Source organism: Cynocephalus volans, chromosome 10, assembly GCF_027409185.1.
Source record: "Cynocephalus volans isolate mCynVol1 chromosome 10, mCynVol1.pri, whole genome shotgun sequence".
In the NCBI taxonomy this organism is placed as follows: Eukaryota; Metazoa; Chordata; class Mammalia; order Dermoptera; family Cynocephalidae; genus Cynocephalus; species Cynocephalus volans.
Genome location: NC_084469.1, coordinates 89,077,705 through 89,103,556, shown reverse-complemented (window position 1 = coordinate 89,103,556; position 25,852 = coordinate 89,077,705). Strand labels below are relative to the sequence as shown.

Below are 25,852 nucleotides of genomic sequence, written 5' to 3'. Positions count from 1 at the left end.
TCCAGCCCCCACACCCATGCCGCCCTCCTCCCAGCAGCCCTGCCCCCTGGGCACCGTGCTTTGGCTCTTACAGCACCATCATCCCCGCATCTGTCCTGGGCTGGAGGGCCTGGCAGCTCACCCACCATGCGGGCATGCTACACATCCGACTGAGAACTGAGCACCAGATAAAGAAGCATTGGTCCTCATCAGCCTCTCTGACTTGTGCAGTTACAGTTAGTTCTGTTTTAAATACTGTAGAAAAATAAGCCATCTCTGATGCAAGGAGACCCACCATAAGTCTGCCACGCGTGGAAAAGGATAAACAGTTCCACAGGCGTAGCTGGGGACGCCTCTGCTCATCCTGCTTCGGCAGGCTCCAGTGCCCCAGAGAATGCTGCACCAAGCTGGGGAGCAGCGGGGCTAGGAGAGCTGGCAGCGGAGTTCCCACCACAGCATCTTCAGGTCACATCAACAGTCCTTCAGTGGGCATGCCTCCAGCATCCCACATTCTGTTGCCATGACACCTAGAGCCCTGGTGCTCCCTGGGCTGGCTTTGGACCCTCCAGCCCATGCTCAGTCTCATGGCCGCTGCTAAGCACGCACAGGCAGAACTCCCCAGCACTGTTTCCAGGTCCCTGGGGTGTCCCCAGGGCCAAGGGGCCTCAGGTGGGCACTGAGGCAGGGCCTAGTCCAGGGGCTCCTGCTTTATCCGGACGGCAGTGGGGGTGGGCTGCGGCCGCCGCTCCTCCCGGCAAAGCACGTACTCGCTGAACTGGGAGGAGTCCACGCCCCCCCCGCAGGATGCAGCCACACTGAAACCCCTCTGGAACAGCCTCTCCAGGACCTGTGGTGAAGAAAGAGAGGTCAGCAATGCCCAGCTGCAAGAGTTTGCCTGGCTTGGCCTGGTGGGCAGGTGGGTGCCAGTCAGAGTAAGCTACCTTCTGTTAAGATCTCACTCTTGCTCACCAACAAAAGGCACTCCAGAACCACCAGTTGGGTTCCACCACAGGAGGAACAGGAGCAGCCAGGCCCAGGGGCCCCGAGTTACCAAACCCAGGTGGGCTACTCCACCCAGGCCACCCCCTGCTGCCTTCAGGGGTCCACAGACTTGACTTGGGTGGGGTGCAAAAAGAGCCTTTGGGCCCCTTCCCTAGGGTGTAACCTGCCCCTCTCTCCAGACACATGATCCCAGGTATCCCTTTCCTGAGCCCTGCGCCAATAATGGAGAGCCCCTAGGCAGCCACCTGCCTCCCTGAGCTGTGAGTCCCAGATGGTTTGAGGCCCGGGGGTTCATCAGTTCAAGGGAACTTGGGGTGGAGAGAAAAAGAAGGGGTTATCTCGGTGTTTGAGCCTCTGTAGGCCTCCATGTCCACATGGGTGTGTGCCTCAGAGTGGGGTCTGGTCACTGTGTCTGACACCTGTGTCCTGCAACTAGCACATTCTGACTGACAGCCTGCGGAATGCGTGCATGTGGGAAACTTCTCCCAAAGTCCATTCTGCCCTAACTCCGAAATATGAGTCTACTCTTGGGTCTGGGAAGAGTTGTTGGAAAATAGGCCCTCACTTCATTTTGGGCTTCCCAATTCTTAACACCCATCCAGAAAAGCTAGTCCAGAAACACTGTGAACAGCTGTTGGGTGCCCAAGCCCCCAGGTCAGCAGGATAAAAAAGTAACTCCAGGCCACCTCTCCTTCGCCTCTGTCCTGCCTCTTCTGCTGCCTGCATTTAGTTTGAATCCACAGTCAGACTCTGGGTGTCAAATAAAGTGCACTTTGTTGAAAATACTCTGGGCCATTTTTATAGAACATCCTTTTGGAAAAAAAAAAAAAGTACGGATCAATTTTTTTAAGTCCATCCCCAGGCGCCATCATTTAATTATGAGCAGGACATAAATTATGCATCGACACATTGTTGCCTTTTCTGTAGGATGGCACGGGAGGGCTTCGCCGTTGCAGGGACCGGTGCCTCCCTCCATCTCGCTCCGTGGCCGGAAGGCTCAGGGGAGGCTGGGGGAGGCACGCAGCCCTCACCTGCACCGAGTTGAGCCGGCAGTAGCCGTTGAGCGGGAAGCGGATGACGTGCGTGGGGTCCTGGTTCCAGCCGGCGTTGACGGAGTTGCACATGACGTCCCCGGTCTCGGGGAAGACCTCCTCGATGAGGGCCTTCTCGCCACTGAGCGCGATCCGCTCGCCCAGGTCGGGCGTGACGCGCACTACCAGGCAGTCGCACGCTCGGCTGCGGCGCCGCTGCTCCTGCTCCTGCTGCCAGCGCTCCAGCTCACGCACCATGGGCTGCAGCTGGTAGTACCGCGCCTCCTCGTACAGCAGGCTGAAGTCCTGTGGACAGGCGCACACCGGGTCGGGGGAGGCAGGGGTCTGCCCCTTCCAACACTGGTGGCCTCCTCTCCCAATTCCGCCGGGAACTGCGACCCCCAGGGCCCAATGCAGACTGGGATGGCTGTCCCCATTCTACAGATGGGGTAGATAAGGCGTGTGTGCAAGCATAAAAAATCTAGCCTTGACCCAAGGGCAGCCGCTGGCATGCACTGTGCCAGATCCCCAGCCTTTCCATTTGGCCTCAAGCACCAGAGTAGCTTCATGCCTCCTGGAAAGACCCGGAAGCTACATTAGGGGTGCCAAAGGCTGTACCTATGCCTGGGGATCTGCTGCCTTCTTAGAATCCCACCAAGAGAAGAGATTCTGCTGGGCACAGGGCAGCCCCTCTGTCACCCACCCTGGAGGAGCTCACAGCTCAGACGGGAGGCAAAATAGTTCATCTGCAACTAGACCTGCCTGGGTTGGATTTTCAGCTTCATCATCTACCAGCCCTCAGACCTCTGAACCTCAGTCACTGATCTTCTCTGACTCTGCTTCTTCATTTATAAAATGGATGTATATACCCAGCTCAGAGAAGAGGAGTGAGGGTTAAAGTACACACAATCTGCCACATGCCCGGCTCTGCCTCTACCCAAGCAGGCAGAGTGTAATGAGGTGTCTGGGGAGAAGAAACGTACCCCTTGCCAGGCAGCCGACTCCCAGGCTGAGTGGGTCACACAAGCTGTCCCTCATGCGCTGATATCTGTCTGTGCCCTGGTCACACACGTGCCCACCCATACCCATCCCAGCCCCTAGTGGCCGAGGGCCCATGACTCATGTCAACCCTTGAGGCTCAACGCAATTCCAGTTGGTGAGCTTGAGGGCCCCTGGGGGAAAGGCAAGGAAGCCCAACCCCTAAAGCAGCGCCCACCCTACAGGCCCTAAGTCCCTTCCACCTGCTGGCCCTGGCCTTTGGAACTGCCCCTAGGGACGCAAGTTCTAACCCCCACTGTAGACCTGACATCGGTCAGGGACCCATCCTGCTCCTCTGCAAGGGCTCTACCCTGGGCCTCTGCTGTCCCAACTCTTGCCCCTTCCCAAGGTTTTAAGTGGCACCTGCATGCCAAATGACCCCACCTTTACTCAGGGCCTAGAATGTCTCCACCTAATGCCCCACCAGCTCTTCTATGCAGGAGCCAGTTGTGACACTCTCCCAGCCTGTTCCCTGGGCCTCCACTCATCAATTGACTCAGGACTCAAGCCACAAGCCAGGAGAGTCCTTGAGAGTCCTCCTACCCCCAACAACCTACACCCATGTGCTTTTGCAGCTCTTCCTAGTCAAGCTGCTCTACCCCATCTTCTCTTTCTCTACTCTGATCCAAAGTCTCCAGCAAATCTCCCTTGGCCTGGGGAAGTGGGCTCATCCATAACTGGCCTCCTGCACCCACTCCCACCCTGCCTGCATCCCTTTCCACACAACAGCCAGTGTGATCTTTCCAATTTGCAAATCTGATCATTCTTCCCCTGCTCACAACTCTTCCACCGCATTAAGGGGGAAATGCCAAATGCTGAGCCACTAGCAAGGTCCTAACACCAGTCACCCCTCCTGTTCTTCCCCTCCTAGGTCATAAAGGCCCCAGGCTCAACACCTTCTCTCCAGTTCTGGAATGTATGAAGCCTTTGCCACCCTCATGCCCTCACCAAGGCCCTCACACTTAAATCTGCCCCCATTCCTCCTTCAACACCCAGATAAATGCTGTTTATCTGGGCCAGGTTCCATGTTGTTCATTCTCATGATACTCTCTATTTCTCTGAAGCTTTTGCCTCCACAGAGTTCAAGTTCAACATGTCTTCCTGCTAGACTGTAAGTGTGATGGGGCAAGGCCTATGTCTGCCTTCTGTTTCACTGGATTTTCAGCTCAAGTTCAGTTGTTAGTACTCAGTAACTAAGTAGGACAAAGGACAAAAGAGCCCCAGGGTTACTGGGCCTCTGAGTAGCTCAGGAAGAAAGAAAGGAAGGACAGACATTTGTTAGTAGGAGCCAAGGCAGTCCAGGCCTGTGTTTCCCTCGTCCCAGGATCCCTGCTGCCACAAAAGTCTCAGCAACGAGGCAGGACACGGAACCAGTCAGCTGCCCTCAGACCTGGGAAGTAACCTTCTGTTTAAATGGTTTCTGTTTGGATCATCAGGGGGTTTTCCCCCTGTAAATTGCCAACAAGGAACAGATTTATGAACCTCTAACTCCTATAACTGCAGCACACAACAGCCCTTAAACACAACAGACATTAAACTGGGTAAGTGCTGCAGCTTAACTGTTGTTACACCCTGATAAATAAGCTAAAAATGTGAGAAAACAAAATTAGTTTAGAAAAACTGATTTAGCCCTCGGCTTCATCATTTAACTTTTTATGGTTGCCATGACGACCACGGGCCCATTTATTAAGTCACAGCGTCCCCTGTGTAATGCCCTCGCATAGGCAGCGCAGGGGAGCTGCCGGCCGTGGACTTACCTTGAAGTCATCCGGGAGCAGCAGTTTGGACGTCCGCAAGAAGCTTAGGACATAGCGGAAAATCTCCCCATCCCGGTCGATGAAATAATGTTGCTTCAAACTGTCCAGGACGATGGGTTCAGTGCCATTAAAGAGGCGACTTATCCTGGGAGAGACAGGCAAAGTGGGAATATGAAGGAAGGAGCTGAGTGCACCTGCCTACCCCCACTCCTCAGGGCCTCCCATGGGTGACTCTGGGACTATACCAGGCTTGACAGATGTTAGCACACACCTAAGACAGCCAAGTCACAGCCAGGACGTACCACACACCCCACCTACACTCACAAATCACAGCAAGAGAGGGACACACCCATCTGTACACACCAGCCCGCTGACACTTGTTACAGGCCTGGTAAACTACAGCAGGACGCAGACATAGCCACCATGCCCCACGCACACAAACCAGCCAGTCACAGACCTGGTTCACACACCCTCACCAGACAGACCCACCCAGAAAATGCACATCAATATGCCAGCCAGCACCCACATACCTGGTGAACATATGTATACCAGCCAAGACAGTCTTTGGTGACACCATCCTTCCCACCTAACCAATGTCAATGAGCATTCGACGTGACACACCTAAGCAACAGGCGCAGGGTCACATGCTTCCCCTCCCTCCCAACATACAAATCTCAGGCAGACCCACATCTGGGCAAAGGATACACACTAGCTCACACAAGCTACCTATAGACATGAAGTCACAAACACCCCTCAGGCACTCACTCAAGGAGCCATAGGGGAGAAACAGAGGCAGACAGGAGGGACGGCATGTGTGTGCCACAGCACATACTCGCAGCAGTACACTTTCACAAACACCACAGCACGTGAACATGTGTCTGTGCCACAGCACATGAACGCGCACATGCCACAGTGTATACACACACAGAAACCATGCGACTGTGCACACATTTGCACATGTCAGAGTACGTGAACACCTGGCGGTGGGGAGCCATTAGGAGGAAAGTCAGGTGCCAGCACCCTATCCTCTGAAGGGCAGTGGTTCTAATAAATGCATGACCTGTAAGAAGCTCTTTGGGAGCCCCTGATGACTGTCCCTATCCACTCCAGGAAGAAGGAACCAGGCCTCAGAGCCAAGGCTGGTGCCTCCCCAACGCTCAGGGCAGCAGGTTCTGGTTTGACTAACTGCCCTTGCAGACCCCAGGCAGAGCTGAGGATAGTTAGGAGCTCCAAAGAGGGATGGGGGCAGCCAAGAGTTTGGCTTGGGAACTGGTGGGAGGTCAGCAGCATCTCCCCAATGACAGCACCACCAGACATCCTTCAGCAGGCAGGGCCACACACTCATGCCCAGCTAGACCCTACCAAGGTGGCAGCTTGCACAGCCTGGGAGAAGGGTAGCCCTGACCTGGGCTCCAGGTCTTCCACACCAGCCTGCACACAAGCCAGTGCCTAAGCCCCCTCACTTTCTGCCTGCACCAGCAAGGCCCCCTCAATGGGTGCTCCCCTGTCCCGCCAGCAGCACACCTTTCTGCACACTTCAAGTTGGCCACTCCCAAGGCCCTGCTACACAACTGCCATTGTGCAGCCAGAGCACATTAGCTGGGCAGAAGCTGAGGGGGTTAGAGCCTGCAGAGGCCCTTTTAGGGCCTCCCATCTACACCATCTTTATGCTCTGGTGGCCTGGCCTCAAAGGCCACTGAGCCCTATTAATCCCCCAGGCCTGGTGACAATGGCACTGGTGGACACAGCCCCTGTTGGAAAGAGTTGTGGGTTCCACGGCTTGTTCCAGCTTTCAAAGCCTCCAAGACCTGGCCCAGCAGAGCCTGGGCATTCAGATGTCAGAGTGAGGGCCACCCAGCATCCCTGGAAACAGATGGGAGTGAGCAAGGCTGCCAGGTGCCATGGGGCACCAGCAGGAAGAAGCAAAAGCCACATCCACAGGTGAGTCAGCAAATCCAAAGCCTCAGCTCCCAGGGAATGTTCCCCACCCCTCCCAGCTGAGCTCAAACACTGTGCAGCAAGCAACATCCTAAGCCTGGCTGAGTTCCAAATCTCTCTGACATCAGAGCTGGCTGAGGCTCTGGACCATCCTGTTGGTCTAGAGTACCCCAATCTACCCATGTTCCAGGGCTGGATGGGTTTGAGGCTGTCTTATTGTCTCAAAGTTCTCAATCTGCCTTATTTCGGGACTGGATGGTTCTAGAGATTTCCACAGTTCAGTGTTTGTTCCAGGATCAAATGGCAGCAGTATAGCTTCTCCCAGGACAAAGGCCTTTCATGCCCTTAGGGTCCAAGGCTACCAAGGATGTGAGCTGATTGGGAGAAGGTTAAGACAATTGCCATGAAGGAACCCCCAGCCACTTGCAGGGTGTTAAGAGGCAGCCGCTGCCATGACCTCCTGGGTTCCTCCAGGGTTCTCTCAGTGGTTCTACAGGACACCTGCAGAAACCGGCCGCGAGCCACCCTGAGGGAGTCTGCAGGGTTAGAGGAGCCAACTTCAAAAGTCCTCCACAGAATAAGCTGGCCAGTCCACACTTTTGGCATCTGGGACCCTCAGGGGCAGAGAAGACACAGTCTCAGCACCCTGCCTGTGCGTACAAATGGAGGATCATGCCAGTCTTCATCTACTTTTTTTAAGCCCAGGTTCCACTTTCCTGGCTGTTTTGACACAAGGTTTTATTAGTTCCAAAGCTCTTGGCCACCTTCATTTGTTGCTTCCAACAGCCAGGGTGAAATGCCAGAGTGGGGCTGTGATGGCAGCAGCTACATGCCATCCAGCAGGCAGAACACAGTGAGTGCAGACCCAGGGAGCCCACTCCCAGCCCCAGGCCACCATGCTCGGCTGGTTCTGGTTGAGAACCAACGGCTGCTCCTGGGCAGACCAGAGGCGGCACCGGCACCAGGCTCTCCAGTACCCAGGCTACCCAGAACCAGAAGCCCAGGCACAGTTCTATGGGCACAGGGGCCCGAGGGTATGGCTCTCACAGCATAGGCCAGGGTGGGACATTGCTGACACCCAGAAACCCCTTGGGGGACCTTAGCATTTTTCATTCTCCATCTGTAGGTGACTCATACATCAGTGACACTGGGTGAGGGATCAATCTTTTCCAGAATGGGCAAAAACAGTTTTTACATTGTAATAACCCACTAAAAAGATTAGAGAGATCTGAGGGGTCTTGCCAGCACAGCTGCCCAACCTACTTCTCAGGCCCCATCTGACACCATGTCCCCTGACTGTCCTGCAGGTCACACTACCCCCTGGTCTCTAATAGCCCTCCCACTGCCAGAAGCCATCCAGGCACAGCAACAGATTCATCTTGAGCCCCAGCCCTGGGAAAGAATGCAGGCTGCTACCCTCTCTGTGCACATCCTGCCGGTTGAGGGTCCCACATGCCAGATCACAGGGCCACCGCAAAGCAGGGTGAGGGGTGAGGATGAGCCGTGCCTGGGGCCTGCAAGGGCAAGATGGCCCCCTGCCCTCCTGTGCCCAAGCAGCAGCCCGAAGACAAGAATGGCGAGGCCACCTCCCTTCCCCCTCCAGTCTGGGCTGTGATTACTCCAGATTTCAGGAAACACTCTTCAGAGAGGGTTGTGGGCAAAGGTTTTATGAATTTCCCTCACAAACGTCATCAACCGATTAACAGATGATCTATCTCAAGCAACTCGGGAATGCCACAGAAGGCAAAATTGAAATTAAATAAGCAGAATACATCTCCCACCTCAGACAGGGCTCTGCAAACAAGTGCATGGGCCGACACTGCTGACGTGGCCTCATGGCTCCTGCCTCCCCGAAGCCCAAGTTCACAAAGGCCCTAGGCCTAGTCTGCCAGACTGAGGGAATGAAGCCTCAACTGCCACCTGTACCCCAGACTCCCCAAATTCTGAACTGGATGCCACATCCACCTCCAGTGTTCCCTCCTCCAGGGACATTCCTGCCCCTGTGGGTGGCTCCAGCTCTCAACAAGCTCCAAAAGCAGCCACCTCCATGTATATAATCCTCCCTGCTCTGAGCAAGCACACCGGCACTGAAGTGGCCTGACATGCCAGCTCCCCTGAGACGATCCCTTGGTGTCTGGAGAATTAATTCCTCTTGCTATTTTAAATGTATAAAACAGAGGTGATACCCTGTAGTCTTGGCCCTCCCACTGCATGCCCTCGGTGGACCCAGAGAGAGTGGTGGCCGCCTCACTGCATCAGGAACAAGCAGCATGCCGCGTCACCTCCAGGAGAGGCTCACAGAGACCCAGCCCATCTCAGGTCAGACCTGCTGCTGTGCCAACATGGAAACCAGGTCCGTCCCTGGGAGGGAAACACCCAAGAGGCAAGGGCAGGAGAGCTGGCTGCATCTAGCACCTTGCACAGGTCCAGAGGCCCAGGAGTCAGGGTGGACTCTGAAATCAGTGGCATGGGAGGACCCTGCAAGCCCCCAACCAGCATTTTCCCCACTGATGGGGTATGCAGCTCATGCTCATCTATAGTCTTGGGTATTGCTGAATGTCCTGGAGTTCCTAGCTAGTCACTGCAACATCCAGCTCCAAGAGAAGCCTGCTGCTAGTCCTCAGGGTCCAGTGGTGGCCACCCAAACAGGCAACCATGGCCAATTACAGCTCCTCCTTATGCACTTTCTCAAAGGTTAGAACAGGAGATAGGATTAAATACTCCTGCTCCCCATGACCCCGAGACATATGTACTTATCATAGCTCACGAATGATCCCCTGCAGAGGCCAGGCCTGAGTCTCACTCAAGAGGAACCTGAAGGTATGTGAGACTCCCAGATAGCTGCTGGCCAGGCTTAGGTGCGGCTGGCTCTGAGCAAGTTGTAAGCTTCTGCTAGGAGGCAGGAGCTCCACCTCGCACTACCAATTCTGCCAGCTCAGGGTCATATGACCCTGCGCAGAGCAGCCTTCAACAGGTGGACTTAGCCTCCCCAGCCCTTATTCCCCTGGTCTACACCAGCCGGTGCGCCCTGGAGAGCCCCACATGCGGGCTGGCAGGGGAGGCAGGATCCTGGCAGAAGGCTGCAGGTGCTGCCTCTCACCACCACATGCCTAGTGCTTCAAGCGGCTAGGCTCTTACCTGGAGTCGGGGTACTTGGTAAGCGTGGCCAGGCTGCTGGTGTACATGTGGCCACCTACATCGATGTGCACAGGCGCGTTGGACTTCGTGAGCTGAGCTGGCAGTGGGATCCCCTGGGCAGCCAGGGGAGACACAGGCGACCGGGTGAGAGACAGCCGGGACATGTTTCCTCCCTCCTGGAAATGGAAACAAGGTGGAAAACAAGAGTTTCTCCACAAGACAGCCGTGCACTCCCTTTATTGCGAGTGTGATCACAGATCTAATCAGATCACTTCTGCCTGTGCCTGATCACATATTCAGATGACAAATTATGGCCACCACTGTAATTAAGTGTATTTGCATCATTTTCTTCAAAGTACCAGAGGGAAAAAGAAAGATGCTTATTAGCAATAAGAAATCAAGAAAAAAAATTTTCAAGGTGTCAGCCTCCAGGGGCATAAAACAAACTGCAAAATTCTAATTAAAGGTCGCAGGCTTATGTGTGGGATGTGAAATATCCCCTGACAAACGAATCACCAATTTGTGAATTGGGATTCAGGGGTTTTTGCAAGTTTGTCTCAGTAACGAGACACCTCTAAATTAGTGACTTCCTCAGCACCTAAGGCGTTGAGCTTTATACATGTAGTAAATTTCACATCAAATTAAGAGCATTTTTGTTTGAAAAAATACATGATCGTACAGCCAGTCAACAGTCATCTCTTGAGTGCTGTGGCCCCAAGGAAGGGCAGCCAGTGAGCAGGCACTGGGGAAGAGGGCAGAGAGGAAGCCGCCCGCACTGACCCAGCAGCCCACCCTGCAGGCTCACCGCGGGGCCGGCGCTGCCGTGTGCGTGAAGCGAGGACCCGCTCGGCCGCTCCTTGCGGTGAGGCATCTAGGCTTCCATCACTGCCCAGAGTATCTGTGGGAAACACCAACAAAACCAGAGAGGGCTTACTACTCAGCAGCTGTGGGTGCCAGAGCTCCCAGAGTTAAAGATGCTTAGAATCATCCTTTCTGCACGCTGTCTGGGACCCCACGCGTGCCATGCAACCCTCCCAGATTCCACCCACCACTATCCTCTGTCTCCAAGCCCCAAAGCAGGCCTCCTGGTCAAAGCGGATCACACACACACACACACACACACACACACACACACACACACACACTCACACACACACACACACACACACACACACACACACACTCACACATGTGTTTTCTGGGCAGCTCCATGTCTGCTAATTCGGCTAATGACAGTACAGAAACATATGCTCACCATTATTACCCTGCAATGTTTCAGAACAAATCTGATTTTCCTGGTATTTTGGTTTAGAGCCATGTAACCAAGCGTGTCTCCTCTGGCATCAGCAGAGAACCTTGTAGACTGTTATCAGGAAGGATTCCCCACCCTCCATGGGCTGGGGAGCCCAGGACCTCTCTTTACACTGTCCCCATGGTGTTAAGATGCAGTTTGCAATTGGCCAGACACAGAGAGGCCTCTTTCAGTAGAAGCCAGGGCACAGGGATGAGGAAAAGTCACTTGAGAAGCCACCTCTCCCCTAGGGTCCCCAATAGCAAAAGGAAACCTGTCTTTGTTTGCCTAGTCTGTACCTTAGACCCCCAGAATGGTGGTGTCTGTGCCTAATGTATTCCAGAACCCCTTGGGAACACAAGCCCCTGAGGCATTAGAGAGCTGGCCAGAGGGAAACAGCTAGCCAGCAGGTCAGCAAATGGACCCTTTCTCCTGCTCCTCCCCAGAGTCGCACAGTGACTTTCCTCTGTGCTATACCACCTGAAATAAGATTGTCCTTCAGTCCCTAGAAGCCATCCCCAGGGCACTTTGCAGGCCCTATGTAGGAAGTCTAGAGAAAGGCAGGTTTCTACAGCCTTTTTCACTGACTTGGGGCTGTCTCAAGGAGAGCAGAGGGCGGCTTTGCACAGCGAATAGTCACACAGACACACACACACACACAGACACACACAGGCTTCCACAAACCTAACCTGGACTTCTCTCTCACAGGTTTAACCCTTGAGAGAGCAACCAAATGAAATTCTTGAGACTTAAGGGACTGCTTTTTCCAGTTAAATTCTGAAATCTAAATTTGTGCCCTGAAATTCAACATTCAATTTTTAAGCATGAGCCAAGGTCCAATGAGAATCAAATCCTGCAAATTTAAGTAAGAGTACTCTCCTATGATTTGCTCTCCCTGGCAAGTTCCCTGACGTGAAACGGGTGAGGGTGAGGTTTACTTTCTATTGTCCTGGAGGCTGGCTGTTCAGGGTTGTCCCCTGCTTTTGGCATTCCTGAGTACTGGAAAGCTTAAAAAAGAAAACCATGTCACTTATCTCAAGGAAGTTTTAAGAAACCAAAACAGACCTCAGGAATGGACTGTCCTGCCCTAGGAGGTTCTGCTGGGGGAGGAGTCAGAAAGGAAGATGAGCTGAGGATAAACTGAACTAGAAGGAATCCAACTGAAATTCTATCAAAGCAGATTGCGCAATGTTTTCCCTACTACCAGGACACTTCTCAAAAGTGACACTTAACACCAAGCACCCACCACAAAAGCTGCTCCATCCCGTTTTCACTCAGCCTCTTTTCCATCACAAGAACAAGCCTATGTTCACAGCAAACCAGAAACTCACCATTGGAAGCCCCAGGCTTTATGCCTTGACCCGAATCTTCAGTGCTCCCTGGGACATCACATCTGTGCAGGACAACGACCCTTTCCCAGAGACCACTGCAAAGGTCAGAAGCAGAAAAGTGGGTGCAGTAAGAGACACGTTCACTCCACCGACAGCAGCCGGGTGTGTCTGTTCAAACCCACGACCCAGCCCGGCTTGCCCCGGCCCTCTTGAGGCTTGGCCAAGCCGCCTGTTGCAGGGGCCTCAACGGCAGTGTGCGGGAAGGCCGGCGGGTTTCCAAACTGGCCCGAAATTGACCCGCTTTTTCAAGCTGCGGCGGGAGACCCGGGTCCCGCGCCCACCCGCCGCCGAGCCCCGCCCGCCGGGAGCAGGGGGAAGTGAGCAGAATGCCACGCTCATTTACACACAAAATGATTTTGTGTCCCATTGTGCTCGCAGTTGTTCAGCTCTCTGGGGGTGATTAAACTGGCTGAGCTGCGGCAGCTTGAGACGATTTCACTAAATCGCTTCTTCTGAAGTCGCTTCTTTGCTAAGCTGTTATTTTAACCATAAAAGGTAAACAGAAGGCGCCTCGTGAGCTCCCTTCAGCTCTGCGCCCTGGGCGCCGGCCCGGAGCGAGAGTGCCAGGGGCATGCAGAATTGTCCAGGGGTTGGACCCGGACGGAGGCCACCTGGTGCGCGCCAGTCCCCGCCGTCAAGCCCGCGGGCCGGTGTGAACTTCGGGGCGGTGGAAGCCGGCTGGGCCGAGGCTGTAGGCGCCGCGGGGCTGAGTGGTCGCGGCACCAGGAGAGCCTGGCGGGGCGGGGAGGGGTGTGCGGCGGGGGCGGGGACAAAGTTAAATCAAGAGGCAGACACTTCGAGACCACAGATGGGAAGCTCGCCTAATTAAGGACGTAAAAGCGCTTTTGTTCTCAAAGTTTATTGTTGCCGGGATTAAAAAAAATTAATTGAAACTAATGCTGTTATTCACTCGTGCAGTTAAATTCCTTCATGCACGTTTGAGACACGGAGTGAAAACTTGAAGCTTATCTTTCTGCAGTCGGGGGTGGGGGCCGCAGGAGGACAAAAACGCGCTGCGGCGGCTGCGGTGGCTGGGGGTGTGTGTTAGCAAGTGTGTGCCCGGTGGACCCGTTCAGGTCAGGGGGAGCGGGCGGGCAACAGGGTTCTGGAGGCGGCGATCCGGTCTCAGCACGGCCCACTCCCCGCCCCAAGCCCCGCGCGCCTGGGACGACCAACAGCGCGCATGCCCCTCCTGCCCGGTTCCGGACTCGCGGGGTGGGCGTCAGAGGACGCGCATCTGTCCCGTTGGAGACTTTTTCTTTCTCTGATTTGGGCGCCAAGCCGGGCTCCGCGCCCCGAAGCCCCAATTGCACGAGCCCGTTTCTGATCCCGGAAACTCGCCGGTTCTGCAGGGCGCTCGGCCCTGTACTGGGGCCAGAGTACGGGACCTGCACACACACACACACACACACACACACACACATACACACACACACACAACCCGCGCGGCAGGAAGCTCAGAACCAGCCCGCGTGGGGAAGGTCCACCCGCGGCCAGGACCAGCCCACGTGGGCACGCAATCCACCCCCCCCACCACCGCGCGAGGCCTTTGTGCTGGGCGCCCCCACGCCGCCAGCCCCCGCCACCCAGCAGAGGGACAAAGCAGCCGCCCCCACCCAGGTCTGGACCCCAGCCGGGCGACTTTCTCGGTACCGCAGCCACTTTGGGGACAGGGGTGCGGAGAGCTGAGCGGTGGCCGCCCGCGCTAGGCTTACCTCGGAGCCGGAGCGGCGGATCCTGCTCGGGCGCAGCCCCCGCCCCCCGCAGCCGCCGGTCTCGGGCGCCGGGCGCAGCCTGGCCGCCTAAGCTGGCTGCGCGGGTCGCTCCGGTCTCGTCCTGGAGTTACTTTCTCTCTCGCCCCCAACCCTCCCCCCACCCACCCCTCCCGCCCTGGCCCCCGCTTCGCGCGGCCCCTCGCGGCGCGGCTCGCCGGGGCCTCCCCTCCCCACCCGCCCCTCGCCTCCTCCCCTCCTCGCGGCCGCCGCCGCCGCCTCCTCCTCTTCGCGCCGCTCTCCGGCTGCCCTCCCGCCGCTCCCACCTCCTCTCCTCCCTCCTGTCTCTCCAGCGGCCTCCCCCGATTGCTGGAAAGAAAACCAGATCCCCACCCCAGCCAGCAGCCCGAGCCTTGCCGCGGCCCGGACGCAAAGGGCAGCGATCCGGCTCCAAATTACCCAGCGCGGCGAGCGCGAGCGGGCGCGCGCGGCGACTCCTGGCTCGGGGCTCGGCTGCGCCGCGGGGCAGAGGATTAGAGTCGCAATTAGCTCCGCGCGCCCGCGCCTGCCGCGCTCGGCGACAAAAATGCGCCGTTTCTCCTCCTTTCGCCCGGCGATCCCCACCCGCCTCTCCCGGAGCCCGCGTCTTCCCGCCCGGGCCTCCGCCAGGACCCTCCCGGGAGCGGTGCGCCTAGGCCCCCGCGCCCTCCGCGGCCCAGTCCCCCGCCCCCCGCCGGCCGGCCACGCGGCGCCCGGGCCTCCTCCGGGCTCGAGGAGGGGGCGGGGGAGAGGCTGATTTTAATCATTGTCATTTCATCTGATGTAATATTTCCCCGGGCGCTTTCAGCTGGGCATAAATTTTCGGCTCCCAAATAAGTAACACAGGGCACGTTTCTCACATTTCTTGACTCCTCGGTTACAAAGAGGAGAGCAGCCGCCGCCGCGGCGCCCGGGGCTGGGGGCGGGACTTGAGAAGAAACTGGGCTGCGAGTCGGCCGGGGCTGGAGCGAAGCCGGGGGCCGGGGGCCGGGGCCGCCCCTCCCCCTCCCCGGGTCTCGGCTCCGGCTGCCCCTCTCCCGGGGAGCAGCGCCGCCCGTGACGTCTGCGGACACGCGGCCGGCCACCGCAGGGGAGGGGCGGGCGGGGGGCACCCGGTCGGTCGCCCGCGGCCAGACGCGCCATTTCCTTTACGCGCGGGCGCGACGGAGACGTCGGCGGCCAAGACTCCCCGCGGCACCAAGGCCTGCGCCCGGGGCGCCTCTCCTTGGTCCCCGCGTCGGCTGCCCCTTCTTCCTCCTCTCCCACGTCCTCCTCCCTCTCCTCCTCTTTCCCTTGCGCTCCGCCAGTCCCTCCTCCTCCTCGACCATTTCCCAGCTCCTAGGAAACGGCGTGCGGAGCCTCCAGTGCGCCCGGCCTGCACCGCGCCCCCGCCTAGCTCCCCGGACTCGGGGCCAGACCCAGGCTCGGGCAGGAGGGCCGGTGCGCTCCGGACAGGAGCGGCGCTCGGGCCCTGGCGCCCTCTAGCGGCCGCACTCCCGGGGTGGGGGGCGCTCGGGGTGGCCTGGAGCGGGGGCGGGGGGCGGGAGGATGAAGCGGGTACTCCCTCTCTTGACTAGGGTACCTTGCGTGTGGAAAGAGCGTCCGGACCACAGTTCTGTAACTTCTCCACGCGGGAATCAGCAGAAACTTTCCTCCTAAGGGAAGGTTTTATTTATTTATTTATTTGAGAGCTGGAACTACAGGAGAAGGGGGAAATTTTCTCATTAAAGTTACATCCCTGCAGTTAGTTCAATTACTTGATATATGCAGAAGATGTTGTAAATTTATAGATTTAAATAGCTTACAAAGATGCCGCAGGCCCCATCAGTTAATTTCCTTAATTTATGGATTTTTAGCTGCTCCTAGAACAGAAAAGGGGCCCTGGAAGTAGGTCAGGGATCTGTGCGGGTGGCTCCAGCGAGGCCCATGGGCTGCCCACTCTACTCCCCAGTTCCTGGCAACCCCGGGCTTCCCGCTCCCAGCTTCTGCTAAAGGGCACCACTCTGCGCTCGGCCAGGACAGGACAGGCCCGGTCCGAGAGATCTGCTCAGGTCCGTGGCTGCCGGTCCCATTCTCTCCAGTGCTCTGCAGGACCTGGGAACAGCAAAGCTCCCCATCTACCGCATCCCTCCCAGCGTTGAATGAAGGAAAGGACCCCAATAAGTGTAGCAAGTGTCCAAATATTTTTGACTTCCTGAGTGCCCCCTTAAATGCTGGCTGGGATCACAAAAGGAGGAGGTTTTGTGTGGGTGCCCCCAACTTCACCGACAAAAACTTCCTGCCCTTGGGAAAAAGAGACCAGGGTCCTGTTTGAGGAGCAGGGACCCACTAAAAACCTGCTTGTCATGGCCCTTGCCGCCCGCAGTGCCCTTCACTCCTCTTTTCTCCCCTTCTCCTAGGTAGCTGCTAGAGTCTTTGTTTTGTGTTCAATGTGGATGAATATATACATATACATTAATACTTAAAAGATTGGTATAAACTGAACTGTTTTAGGAAGGCACATGGCAACGTGATTAGTATTGGTATTCATGATTTAACATTTCTTTTCCCACTAGATGAAGATTCTAAGATTTGCAAGGTACATGTCAAGGACGGGTGTATAAATGGATTTTTATTTATTCACAACTCCAAGACTAATTGCTTCTCTTTGCCTCAAGGCCACGAGATTGGTTTTAATATGACACTTCAAAAGTATTCATGGAACTACAGAGATACTAAGTGTCATTGTTTAAGAGACAGATCTCACCGTGGTACTGGTGACCCTGAAAATAGGATCTTCCACTTTATTTTGAATTCTTACTTTTTAAAAAGAGTTTCACTTTATACCAACTGTATTAAAAACGCACGATTTAATCAAAACAAGAACTGACCATTTTGAAGGACCTTTATTTCTTTAATACTGCCGGGGACTTTGTTTTCATATTCCTGAATCCTTTTATTAAAGAGCTGAACTTTATATGTGTCATTAGGAAGAGTAAGTTTGGGTCATAATTTATTCTCAAGTGTTTTCAAAGTTCCTGACTAAATGTCAACCATCTCTTACATTGAGAGACTTGGACACGGACTGTGATAGGCATTTAACCATCTGTGGTGTATAACGCAATGGTGATGCATTTTTTCATTGAAGATATATAATTAGGACTGAAGACATATTGAAACATCCTGTGGACTACATCTTGTTTCACTGCTGCAATTCAAGAGACCGAAATTGGATGGGAGTCTAATCAGAACTTGTTTTATCATTAAATCCAGCACTTAAGCCATTACATTGTTTAAAAAGCAATTCAAACCTGTGTGCTTTGAGGTTCCTCTGCACATTCTCACGTGAAACACCAGCAGGTCAGGCAGGTCATCCGCAAGATGGACGCAGAACTGAAGGAGGTTTCCAGATGTTTCAGGTTGGCTTCCGCTGTGATTTTGTACTTTGTTGTTACTGTTGTTTGCAGACTATGTTTCAAAATGAGGACCTTAGGAAGGAAGGAAAAATGAATCCAAAATGAGATCAGAGAGACTTCTGATCACAACCTTCTCAGGAAGGCTGTGACCAGCCCGACAGGTGAACAAACTAAGGGACCCGGCTGCTACTACCTTGGTAGTGGTTGGGGCGGAGGGTGGTGGTGGTGGAGTATTAGACAGGGCTGTCTTCCCCCACCCCCCAAGTCTTCCTGCGGTGAAACCCAGATCCTCCTAGGTCTGTGCCCACCCTGAGGCTTAAAGATGGCCCCTGTCTAGGCTAGGATTGAGCCAGCCTGGCCCGGATCTCACAGTCTGACATTCACTTGGCCTGTGCACCCTGGGAATCCCCCCAGTCTTCCCTCCTAGTTAAGACCCCAGAAAACCTGGAGACTAAAGAGAGCCATGAAAGGCCTGTAGCACCTGGAGTCAGTCCCTGCCTTCCTGGCCACCAGAAGCCACACGTGTCCACTGAGCATGGTGCCAGGGACTAGGCAGAGATCAGTGGGTGTTGGCTGGTTTTGTTTTATTCTCTTCAAGGACAGGTATGGGCAGTCTGGTTTGGGGGCACTCTCCCTGGGTTCCTCTCAGGGCTCATCCCTCTATCCTGAACTGTGTTAGTGAAGGGCTGTAAAGCTAGGTGACCACACTAGTTGTCATGGCTCTTTTACCTGCCGGTAATTCTGCACTGACTGGGCCGATGGTTGAGCTAGGGCTGGGTCTGGAGCTCCCAGACCCCTCAAGCCCATTCACAGACTGGGTCACAAACCCTTCACAGGCCAGGCTGGGTCACTAGACCCCTTCACTTAGGTCTATAAACTAGGCAACTGGCCACATGGTCCTTGGAAGCTGCAGGTCTGGAAAAACAGGGCACACAGGGCAGGCGCCCAAGGCAGTAAAAACCAGCCAAAGTGGTGCCACCTTGCAGGTGCATGTACTCCACCTACACAATGTTACCGAACCACCCTGAACCATCTGAACCGGCTCCGAGGCGAGGGGAGCCTGACCAAATTGTTCCATTTTCCCAACAATCCACCCAGGGTCCCTCCCAGTACAATCTAAGCTTTCAGAATCTTCTGCAATGTTCCCTTAGCAAGGATAAATGACCCTTACATTTACATAACCTATTGTCTGTTCAATATGCCTTAAGGCTTGCAGTTCTGTCCTTTAACTGTCAGCCGCATATGTCCGGTTAGTAGTCACCATTGGTGTGATCCTCCAAGCAAATCCTGCAGTCATACTGATGGAAGTTCCGTACATATTCAGCAGGACTATACGTGGATAATGGGACTCTGGTGCAGTGCCTGCAGCCAGAACACTTAGCCAAGGCATCGGCTTCATCATTTCCTGGACTGGCTAAGGGGAAGTGTCCTGTGACATGGAAAAAAGTTACTTCTTTCTCATGCCCCAATTCCCATAACTCTTGCCACATAGCTTGTCCCCACAGGGGTTCATGGTCTACCATCCACCATTGATACTTCCAAGTAGAAATCCAAAGGGTTAAACATTTGTACACAGCCCAGCTGTCAGTACAGATGGTTAATGGCCCAGGCTCAGTCTTTATCACCATCCATACTGCTCTCAGTTCAGCCCATTGACTGCTTTGCCCTGTACCATTTTCATATCACATGGTATCTGTTAAGGGCTGAACACAATGCTGAAGGTCCCATGCTAGACCCATCTGTATACCAAGCTTGCTCTGTGATAGGTCACTGTCCCTCATGGAAAGGTGTAGCCTCCACCTCCATGAGTAAGGGTTGCGTCAAAGTTTCCTCCACAGCCTCTACTGGGCCTAGCACAGTTTGCAACTCTTTGGACAGAGGACTCATTGACACTGTGCTCCTTTGGTCTATATATGCTCCCCATTTAGACAAAGTGGGAGTCTGAGCTATACCCATTTTAGAGTTGGTTGCCCATGTGCACAGCCAACCTATTATGGGGTATGTCATCCTTACTAGGACTTTGGCAGTTCCTGTGATAGCTTCAGTGGCTATCAAGGCAGAATACACAGCTGCTAACTGCTTTTCTATTAGGGTGTAGCGCACTTCAGCGCCCTTCCAGAGCTGAGACCAGAATCCTATAGGTGTTCAGAATCAGTCTTGTCTCTGCCACAAACCCCATCCTAACCCCTCCTGGGTTATATGTATATCTAACTCAAAAGGCTTAGTGGGGTTGGCCACTTGTAAAGCTTGTACTTGCTGTATTGCCCTTTTTGTAGCCCAGTAGGCTTGTTCTACTTCCTCAGTCCAATCCCAGAGGGCTCCTTTCTTTGTCAATGCATATGGTGGGTGTACCATTTGAGCTATATAGGGTACAAAAGCTCTCCAATACCCCAAAAGTCCCAAATATGTCTGTAGCAGAGCTACCATTGTGAGTCAAGGGTATGCCTGTATCTTATCTATAATAGCTTCTAGGTTGATCCTCATCTTACCTGACCAGACCATTCCCAGGAATTTGACTGACAGCCCAGGTCCTTGCACTTTGGCTGTGTTCACAGCCCACCCACATTGTTCCAAATGCCTTAGCAGTGTTGGAGCTGCCTGGGTTAAATCTGCAAGAGAATCAGAGGTTAGTAACACGTCATCAATGTAGTGAAATATTGTAACTGTGCTGGTCCTAGTCCACTTGGCTAGGTCCCCACCCACCAAACCATGACAGATGGTTGGGCTATGCAGATAACCTTGGGGCAATACTTGAAAGGTCCACTGTCTTTCTTCCCACATGAAGGCAAACTGATCTTGGTGATCAGCTGAGATTGGAATGGAGAAAAAAGCATTTGCAAGGTCCAATACATAGTAAGTCCCCAGCTGAGTCATCAGCTGATCCATCAAGTCATGAACTGTAGGCACGGCTGCATGCAAAGGAGGCACTACTTTGTTCAGTTCTCAATAATCTACAGTCATTCTGCAGGTACCATCAGTCTTTTTCACTGGCCATACCGGAGCATAAAATGGGCTCTGAGCTGGATGAATACTGCCAACTTTCTCTAATTCCAATATAGTGGCACTTATCTCTGCATGTCCTCTTGGTAGGTGATGCTGCTTTAAATTAGCTACACATCTTGGCTTGGGTAACACCTGTAGGTCATGTTTAGCATATCCTCATAACACAGGCTTTACTGTCCGTATTCACAGCTGAAACTCTCCAACTGTTGTTTGCAGGTGCAAAACATAAAGTACATCAATACCCAAGATGTATTCAGCTACAGGAGATACATATACAGTATATACACAAGAAGGTAGTCTTCCTATGCCCAATGGCAATGACACAGCTTTGACCTCAGTAGTATGTCCTCCATAGCTATCTATAAAAACTGTGGCCCTGGAAACTTATTGGGATTGCCATATATCAGGCTGCATTTTGCACCTGTATCCACCAATGCCAAAACACTCTGGACATTTGTCCTCGACCTATATATTGCCAATTCAGCATGAAGCCTCCAGTCCTCGCCTGCCCCCAAAAGATGAGTACCTTGGCCTGCTCCCTAATCAGAATGGAACAGTTCATCCACCTCCTTGGGAGCAACCAAAAAGTCCTTTAAATCCACTGAGTGTACCTTGCTACCTGTTTCCCAACATTTGGTGAAACACTGTTCAGGGCGCAATTGCTTCCACAAGGCAAACAGGACTACATTTGGCTGCCGGTCAATTTTCTTTTTATCAACCCCTGCTGCAAGCAAGTCAAGCCACATCCACTTACGGCTAGTCTTGCTTGGTCCCTTTGGGATAAAATCCCGAGTATTTCTTAGGGGTTTGGTCTTAGCCACATTTCGGGCCCCTTTTGCTTGTCTGCTATCCTCTACTTCACCCAAGCTGGCTATCATGGTCGTTAGCTCATGTATAGGACAACCAATGTATGAGGCCAGTATGGCCATCGGTGACCCAAAGGATGTTGCTGGGGCATTCTGCAGCACTATGTCTTTCATGCTGCATGTAAAGTTTTCATTGTCTGGGCCACAAGTGTTCACATTAAACATGGACTGCCGCATTCCCAGCTCCCGAATTATTTGCGCTAACTAAGCGTACATTTGCCATTTACTCACAATCTTGGGCAGTTCTCCAGCATTTTCCCACATGGTTTGGGCAGCTGCACTCACCCAGTCCATCAAGGAGTGATTACCTTGTCCAGATGCATATCTGCAGCTATTCTGCAGCCACTGCCTCAGGAATGGGAGCATGGTGATGGAGGCCAATTTCTCCACCTCCTCACCAGAGCACATCACACTGTCCACCCCTAGGTCCCATAACCGCAACAGCCAAGCAGCCAGGGGCTCCCCATGTTTCTGCCTGAACTGTCTTCCCAAATCAACCACTTCAACCTGGGTATATGGGACATAGGTAGTGAACTGGGTCACCTGTGGATCGCCCACTTGTTGTCTGTCCGGTCCCATAGGCTGCTTGTGTCTCAATTTCTTGTGCACAACAGGTCATGCCTGTAGATGCATGGTTTCCCCCAACTCACCATTGTGTTGGTCGTCTTCCCTGGTGTGAGGAGCAGGAATGGCCAGTCGCTGCACGTCATCCTCCAGGACATCTATCTGCACTTCCAACAACTCTTCTTTCTGCTTTGAAATTGCCAGTAGTTGCACATCATCCGCCAACAACTCTGCTTTCCGCTTCAAATCTTGATCAACTTGCAGCAGAGTGAGTAGCAGCCAGGCTCCAGTCAGCAGAAAAGTAGCCACTGGGCACCACATGCTCAAAGACAGCCACATTTCTTCCCCCTTCCAAGGGGTTTTCTGCCATAGTACCTGGTCTATGCTTCCTTGCAGTACAGTGTGCAGCAACCAGGTCCCGGTCAACAGAAAGGTGGCCATAGGGCACAGCATATTCACAAATAGTCACATTTCCTACTTCTTCCAAGGGCTTTAGGCTCCTGTATCTGCTCAGAGTCCTGTCGCAGGCTTCGCCAAATGTGGTGTAATCCTGCCCAACTACGCCAATTTGTCTGGCTACTGCAAAGGCCTGGAATCCTCATATGGCACCAATTGTCTAGCTCTCAATCCTGTTCGTGACACCAGTTGTAAAGCTAGGAGACCATGCTAGTTGTCACTGCTCTTTTACCTGCTGGTAATCCTGCACTGACTGGGCTGATGGTTGAGCTAGGGCTGGGTCTGGAGCTCTCAGACCCCTCAAATCCATTCACAGACTGAGTCACAAACCCTTCACAGGCCAGGCTGGGTCACCAGACCCCTTCACGCAGGTCTATAAGCTAGGCAACCGGCCACACGGTCCTTGGAAGCTGCAGTTCTGGAAAAACATGGCTGGCATGGCGGGTGCCCAAGGCAGTAAAAATCAGCCAAAGTGGCACTGCCCTGCAGGCACACATACTCCACCCACACACACAATGTTACTGACCCACCCCGAACTGGCTCCAAGGTGAGGGGAGCCTGACCAAATTGTTCCATTTTCCCAACAAGGGCTGAGGTCCTCCCAGCAGCCCCTCAGGGCATGGGGATATGAACAGCAACTGAGGATCAGCAGGGCAGTAGATGTGCACACAGGCCCTGTTCCTGATATTGGGAAGAGGCCCAAGAGTGGCCCAAGGGCCCATAGCACTTACCATGCAACAACACTGAAAAGATTGCTGGAAAGATGAGGCTGTTGCAGTGGAGGGGGCAGTGTGGCCTCTCTGGGCACCTACAGCTTTCTTTATCGATAGAAGCCTAGTCTGGATCTCTGGGAGAACAGCCTGAAACACTGAGTCCTGCCCCTCAGTGACTGTGTGTGGCTACCACTCTGATTCAAAGTGACCACCTGGGATCACAAGACATGGGGCTCTGCAGATGTATTTGCAAGGGTCTGGGGGAGTTTTTTCCTATGACAGAATTTCAGACAATGAGGAAAGCAGCTTTCGATTAGTTAGAAACTCTGCCCTGGGGTTCCTTCCTCAGACTAAAGCCTGGCACACTGACCCTCTTTCTTGTCACAGGCAATTCCTTCTCCTTGGGTCCATCCTGCAGGAGACAGTCTGTGCAGGATGAGAACTTGGGAGTCTGGGTCCAATAGTATGACCTTGGGCTTCACCTCTCTGAGTCTTGGAGTCCTCATGTGTAGTGTGGGAAAAGTGATAGTACCTGGCTGATTGGGTCGCTGTGAGAAGGTAGCGTGAGAACATATGCCAAGAATGTGGCCCTGCCCAGTGTAAGCTCCCAGCAAGTAGGAGCTGTTGTTAAAATGATGGCTAGCTTCCTCTTCCAATTGACCTTTCCAAGAGCTCCGGGCACGCCATGGTGACACCCACCCCTACCCAGATGCTGCTGGCCCAGAGCCCATCCCAGAAAGCACATGGGAGCATGAGAAGGTGAGTGAAATGTAGGCCCCTTGAGCAGTCCCTGGACTCCAAGAGTTGGGGTTCAAAAGCTCATGATTGTATAATTAAGATAAACGTGTACATTGAAGGGGAGAATGTAAGATTTGCCTAACATCTAAAGATAAAACACAAGACTTCAGAGAAATGCTGTGCTTGCTTTCGCAGTGCCCTGGGGTGGGGGCTAGAAGTGACCTCAAGCTCCTATGTCTTCAGGGCCTTTAGGGTAGGTGGGATGGAAGGTCCAGACCCAGGAGGCAAAGGGCAGCACAGCCCAAGGGAGGAGTCCCAGAGGGCACGGAGGGCCTGCTGGTAAATTCTTTTTATTTCAAGCAGTGAAACTCTTCACTGTCTTTTTAAAAAGTATTTAAAAGTGTTAATAAAGAATATATGATAATTGTAAAAAGAAATAGTAAACTACAATGAAACGTACAAAAGGGGAATAAAAGTCCTCTGTTTCCCCTTCCCAGAGGGAATTGTGTCAGTGATTTGTCGTTTGTCTATCCAGTCTTTTTCCTATTCATGTACACACAGCTGTGCAGGCACACACAGACACACAATTGCACAGACCCACACTGATACGCACAGACAAATGCACACACTCAAAGACACACACACAAACACAACTATAGATGCAATTGCACAGACATAGACACAGATGCACGTACTAAGAAACATGCAGACACACAGACACGTGTACAGTTGCACACACATACACAGACTTGCGGATGTACACACTCACACACAAGTGACAGACAAAAAGGGACACTCAAGTACATGTACTACATACACATAGTGTAGTACAGACACAGATACCCAGAGAGGTGCACGGAACCACAGGCACAAAGATACATGGGCACACGCCTGAGCACACAGACACGCACGTATGCACACATGTGTTTAATATGGTGTCAGACTGTTCATACTAATCCACACCTGACTTCTCCCCATCACGTATTTCAAAATATAGAAAATAATATAACTGACACCCATATACCCACCACCCAAATGTTAACAACTATTACCATTTTGAATATTTGCTTCAGATCCCTCTTTAAAAACCAAATGAAATAATACAGACCAGTTTAAACTCCCCCCTTCTTCCCCAGCTTTAACTGCTACCCAGAAGTTACATCCCTTCTGCACACATTTTAATACTTTTTGCAGCACAGGAATGTATTCATAAACAATGATAACATTTGTGTCTGTTTTAAACTTGAACATAAATGGTATCGAAGTGTGTAGCTCTTGTGTCCTGTGTTTGCCTCTTGCTTTCTCGCATCCCTGGGCATGGTGGGCGCCTCCCTTGCCCGCCTCTGATCCACAGGCCTCCGTCTCCTGCTCCAAGCCCCCTCAGCCAGCTCCCCCTCTCCCTCTTCTCGCCTCCTTCCCTTCCTTGTCCTCTCTCTCCCCTCCTCCGCCCTCCTCCTCCTTTTCTCCCTCCCTCCATCCCCCTCCACCTCTAGGCAATGCAAGCCTCTGGCTGAAAAGCTGGAAGGTCACCCAAGGAAATGCAAAAAGAAAAGACGTCTTGATATATTTCAAAATAGGATCCCGCATTGAATTGTTACAGTTCTGTTTTTACATTTAGGTTTCTCACCCTTTTAGAATTAACGTTTGCATATGGTTTGAGTTCTGGATCTAAAACAAGAATTTATTTTTCAAAATGGCTAGCCAGTCTTCCAGATAAATTGACTAGTAAAATTTTATATTAGGGTTTTGACTAAAATTGGGGAGAATTGAGAGCTTCTTCTTTTTGCTTTATTGCATAAGG

The 25,852-nt window shown here is 53.2% G+C and overlaps 1 protein-coding gene across 2 annotated transcripts; it reads right to left on the bottom strand.

Annotated features, from left to right (window-relative positions):
* Positions 1-528: 528 nt before the first annotated feature.
* On the bottom strand, positions 529-15,229 carry KCTD15 (potassium channel tetramerization domain containing 15). Of its 2 annotated transcripts, none has more exons than XM_063112711.1 (7): positions 15,177-15,229; positions 12,506-12,600; positions 10,689-10,781; positions 9,884-10,059; positions 4,808-4,952; positions 2,013-2,318; positions 529-826 (listed from the first exon to the last, which is right to left on the bottom strand). In XM_063112711.1, the coding sequence occupies exons 3-7, from the start codon at positions 10,752-10,754 to the stop codon at positions 668-670; spliced, it is 852 nt and encodes a 283-aa protein (XP_062968781.1). In that variant the 5' UTR covers positions 10,755-10,781; positions 12,506-12,600; positions 15,177-15,229; the 3' UTR covers positions 529-667. The 2 variants fall into 2 exon arrangements, with proteins under 2 accessions (XP_062968781.1, XP_062968780.1); XM_063112710.1 differs by lacking the exon at positions 15,177-15,229 and adding an exon at positions 14,281-14,344.
* Positions 15,230-25,852: the final 10,623 nt, after the last annotated feature.

Excerpts from the sequence above, each read along its gene's own strand:
- KCTD15 (XM_063112711.1), bottom strand. The coding sequence starts at position 10,754 with ATGCCTCACCGCAAGGAGCGGCCGAGCGGGTCCTCGCTTCACGCACAC. Across the intron at positions 10,060-10,688 it reads ACGGCAGCGCCGGCCCCGCG|GAGGGAGGAAACATGTCCCG; the intron begins GTGAGCCTGCAG and ends TTCCATTTCCAG. Across the intron at positions 2,319-4,807 it reads TGCTCCCGGATGACTTCAAG|GACTTCAGCCTGCTGTACGA; the intron begins GTAAGTCCACGG and ends GCCTGTCCACAG.